At 38.6% G+C, this 4542-nt stretch overlaps 1 gene segment (V, D, J or C); it reads right to left on the bottom strand.

The window, feature by feature from the left end:
- Positions 1 to 1089: 1089 nt before the first annotated feature.
- On the bottom strand, positions 1090 to 4199 carry LOC102821237. The segment is given in 3 exon segments: positions 1090 to 1144; positions 3701 to 4025; positions 4139 to 4199. Coding segments are annotated over 3 exon segments (426 nt in total).
- Between the last annotated feature and the right edge of the window lie 343 nt (positions 4200 to 4542).

Genomic DNA, 4542 nt, shown 5'->3' with positions numbered 1-4542 from the left:
ATCAGGCCTTATAGACAAAGATACTCGGTGATTAAGTGGGCTCCATAGACCTTACAGGAGTCCTGGTGTAGTGCTGTGGGTTAATGCGCCAGACTGCAAAGCCATTTGAACTGCAAGGTTGGCAGTTCAAGCTCACCAGCTGCTCCTTGGAAACCCTACACAGGTTTGCTATGGGTTGGGAACGTCTTGACGGCACTTAACAACAACAACAACATAGACCTTACAGGTTTTCCCCCACATATCAAATCTGAGGGTGGGGGGGGGAACTATTTTAGAGCATTTCTTAGATACTTTCAATGGTTTCTGAATTAGTTTTAGGAAATTCTGACTTAGTTGTATGAGTTTGATATATGTGTTGACCATTAAACACAGATCATTATGTTAAGCAAAGGCATGTTACTTGACCTTTGGTCTGTCAAAGTGTTCCTTGGGTTTGCTTTAAGACACCTTCGTCCATTTTCATAGCGCTCATTCTCAACCTTCCTCATAAGAAGTATACACAAGACCTTCAGCAATGCATAAACTAGGAAATAACTTGATGTCAGACAGATGGAAGGGTTTATAAGTGGTGGATGGTATCTCTATATCTTTTCATCTGTTTCCACTTAGTTCTCCAGCAATGAAGCTCCACGGACAGTGTGTCAGGATTGGGTAAGTGCCTTCTCTACATGTCAGCATGGTGTTCCTCTGACATATTGAATTTGGGTTGTCCCATGACAGAAGGTACCAGAAATAACCATTTAAGAGCTTTGAGGTACTGTTCTGAGAATATATCTTTAAGTTATTCAATAATGTGTTCCAATGTTGTGACAACTTAGGGTTTCTTTATAGTAACTCTCAGAGGTTAGCTGAGCATCCAGGTTACCTTGTTGAGCTCTACAGAATTTTCCAGGGAGTTTCATTTGAATATCCCTGGATACTGGCAGATGCTTCTCCCCTGCTATATCCACCATGTCCTTGGTGATGATGCAAAAGAAGTATGAGTCTCTCACTTCCCTGAGAGTTTCTTCCTGAATGTAGTTCTCATAGATCTTGATAATCTGTTTCTGTTGTGTTTTTGAACAGAACAGTATGTTAACCACCATCATCTCAAAGCACTTTCTCAGAACCTCTTCCCCAGAATTTATCCGGCAATCTAGCAGAGCTTGAAAATTATAAGAGATCTTCTGGGATTTTATCAGCCTCATGTCCATCCAGAGGTATGTTTTGTTTCTCTATAAGGATCAAAATTTCAAATAAAGATTTTAAGTATCCTTTGTTTGCCTTCTCTTCAAGGGTTAAAGGTAATGTCTTCAGCCTGTTCCTCACCCCATTCTTTGGCATTGAGGTTCTGAGCATTGCTACTGTTTATTTCTTTACATTTTTGTTCGTGTTCAGATATTTCATCATTTTTTTTTTTTTTTTTCTGTTTCATTGTCCTGATTTCATCTTCACTGATTTCTTTTATGAATTTTCTGTGTCTACTATGTGGATTGTTCAGATGACTGATAAGATCAAATATTGTTGGTGTAGCATTATCTTGAATAATTGTTATATAAAGCCTCTCCCAGTGACTTCACAAGTATCTGCTTCTAATAATTTAAGGAACGAAAATAACTCAATCATTTTTTAGTTTTCTGATAAGTCTGCAAAATGTAAGGTTCTACAGATCATAGATGTCTCAATGTGTTTGGCACATAACCGATAATTGTTTTTTAAGCTGATCTGGTGTTTTATCTTCTAAATTAGCTCTCCTGCAATTTTTCACCCACTTCTGGCATCTAGCCGGATCCCATGGGAACCTGAAGAAGACCAGATCTCACTGTATGTTCATCCATGGACTTTTAATAAAGGCATCATTGCCTGCCTGCCCGCTGGCCAGCCCAGCTCTCCCCTCCCTGTCTCCTCAGGGCAGCCCACCCACTAATATGGGCCAGGGAGGGGGCCAGGCCACATAGCTGGCTCCACAGAGCTGGCCTAAATCAAGAATCTTAATACTAAAGTTTTATAAACAAGTAATGCACTGACAGGACAAGAGAGTAAAACTACATAAATGGAATGCTGAATTAGTGAGCTTGAAGACAAATCTCTTAATACTAGTGTACTAGAGAAACAGTCAGAAAAAAGGGAGGAAAAAAATCTAAAGAAAGCCTAAGAATTATGTGAAATACCATCAAGAGGAATAACTTACCTATAATCTGAATTCTGGCACAGGAAGAGAAAAACAATAAAACAAAGCAAAAGAAAAACAGAAAAATTCAAAGAGTTGTCAGAAGAAAACTTCCCTATATCATAACATTATTAAAAATTAGAATCTATATTTTCAAGAAGTTTAACAAACATTAGGCAGGGAGACCCCAAAAGATAATCATTAACATATACCATAAAGAAACTTTCCAAATCCAAACAAGAAAAAAATGAAGTTACCAACAAAGGAATGTTGGGATATTAACTTAAGAAACAGCTGTTCGAATCCACAGGTGAAAAATCGTTCCTTAGAAATGAGGATGTCAAGTCTCCACCTAAAGATTTTTTAACATAATATAGGAAGGATATACTCCCTAAGAGAGTTACATCACACTTGGTAGAGAAAAGGGCCAACATAAAAGAGGAAAGCTTCCAGGTAGATTGACAGTGACTGAAACAATGGTCTTAGCATAGTAATGATTGGGAGGATGGCCCAGGACTGAGCAATCTTTTGTTGTGTTGTACATAGGGTTACCAAGAGTCAGAGCTTACTCATTACAGCAAACAAGCTCAATTTTATCTTAATTTTCCATCTTGAAAAACTCAGACTAACAGACTTTTAATAAAGTTACCTGGTGTGGCATTTTAGGATAAGCACTGGATTAAAAGGTCTGATTGACTCATTACAGAGTTGCTGTAAGTAAAAACCAATTCAATAACACTTAACAACAACAATGCTATTGATAATATGAACATGCTTGTTTTTTCCAGAATAAAGTACACAACAACTGTGAATTAGGTACCCTTGCTAAAGAAATAAAATAAAATAAAATAAATGAATAAATAAATAAATAGAAAGACTAGGAGAAAAAGGGATACCAAATCAGTTCTGACTCTTATATGTACACTTGTGTGAGGAGGATGGGGGTCAGTTTTGTAATCCATTCTGTTTTTAAATGCTGCTGACCCTGCACCAGACTCCCTATTGACTCTCATCTGAATCACTGAGTGTCCTAACTCGGGTATCCAATGGAATCTCTATACTGAGTCTGATCTTTCTGAAGAAGATCCTCAGACTTCTTTCTCAAGGAGTCATGTGGGGTTGAACATCGACATATCAGCTAGTATCAGATTGTTTAACTGTTTTCACACCCAGAGATTCAATGTTCTCTAAACCTAATAGTTTCTATTTTATCTGAACATCATCAGAATTCTGACCTGAGCGCTTAGGTACAGTCATTTTCCCTTCACAAGAGGAAAGCTGCTTTTCATGCATCTGAGATTGTTTCTTGTTACAACTTTTAAATTAAGTTAAGTCAAGAGTAGTTGCAGGATCATTAAGAAGAAAGAAAAAAGTAGAGATTCACCTTGTGGGAAGTTAGTTGAAGATGAATCAACAGATGACAACAGGAAACCAGCCCTTAAACAACAGATAAACCTGCCCCTGGGTCTTAAGCTTAAGCTCAATGGCACTTGAGCTACCCCTACAGCCCAACATCCTCTCTGCAGGAGAAGTTTTTGTTTGGGTTCATACTGACTTCCACATACTGTGACTCTTGCACAGTAATACAAGGCTGTATCCTCCACTCTTAGGTTGTCCATTTTTAGATACAGAGTGTTCTTGCCATTGTCTCTGGAGATGGTGAATCGACCCTTGACGGAATTTGCGTAGTTCTTAGTATTGCTATCAGGATTAATTTCTCCAACCCACTGCAGTCCCTGCCCTGGAGGCTGACGAACCCAACTCATCCAGTAGCTACTGAAAGTGAATCCAGAGGCTGCACAGGAGAGTGTCAGAGACTGCCCAGGCTGTCTCAGGTCACCCCCAGATTCCACCAGTTGCACCTCACACTGGACACCTGAAAACAAAGAGACATCCTGGTCAAGAAAACATACACAAGACACATATACACTGCTTTTCTCACTCATACCCACTGTCATACTCAATATCTCTTGTTCTCCATAAAATTACCTTTTAAAAGAGCAAAAAGGAAAAGCCAGCTTAGACAAAACTCCATAGTGATTTCTTCCTGTTCAGTTCAAGATCACTGATTATTAACACTTCTGAATTCTGGTCTGGGACTGCTCTCCCAGAACTTCAGGATTGGGGCTGGAGTGCTTTTCATAAGCAGAAATAGGAGTCTATTTGCATCTCCTCCTCCTGTATACAAAGTTCTTGGTTTCTTCAGAGAAGATAGTGCCACAGAGCAATCATGAATGTCCTTGGGGTGTTTGGTGGCAATTTAAAATTCAGGAAAAAAAAAACACTTTTTCTTGTAATTCTGTGGAAATGAACACAAAGCTCCTATTACATCATTTCATATACAATCGTCTATTGGTATAAAATAATATAGACATTAGTCTTCTATTTCTTTA

This window comes from Chrysochloris asiatica, unplaced genomic scaffold, assembly GCF_000296735.1.
Source record: "Chrysochloris asiatica unplaced genomic scaffold, ChrAsi1.0 scaffold00260, whole genome shotgun sequence".
Classification (NCBI taxonomy): Eukaryota; Metazoa; Chordata; class Mammalia; order Afrosoricida; family Chrysochloridae; genus Chrysochloris; species Chrysochloris asiatica.
Note: the sequence above shows the minus strand (reverse complement) of the source record. Positions and strands in the feature narration are given on the sequence as shown.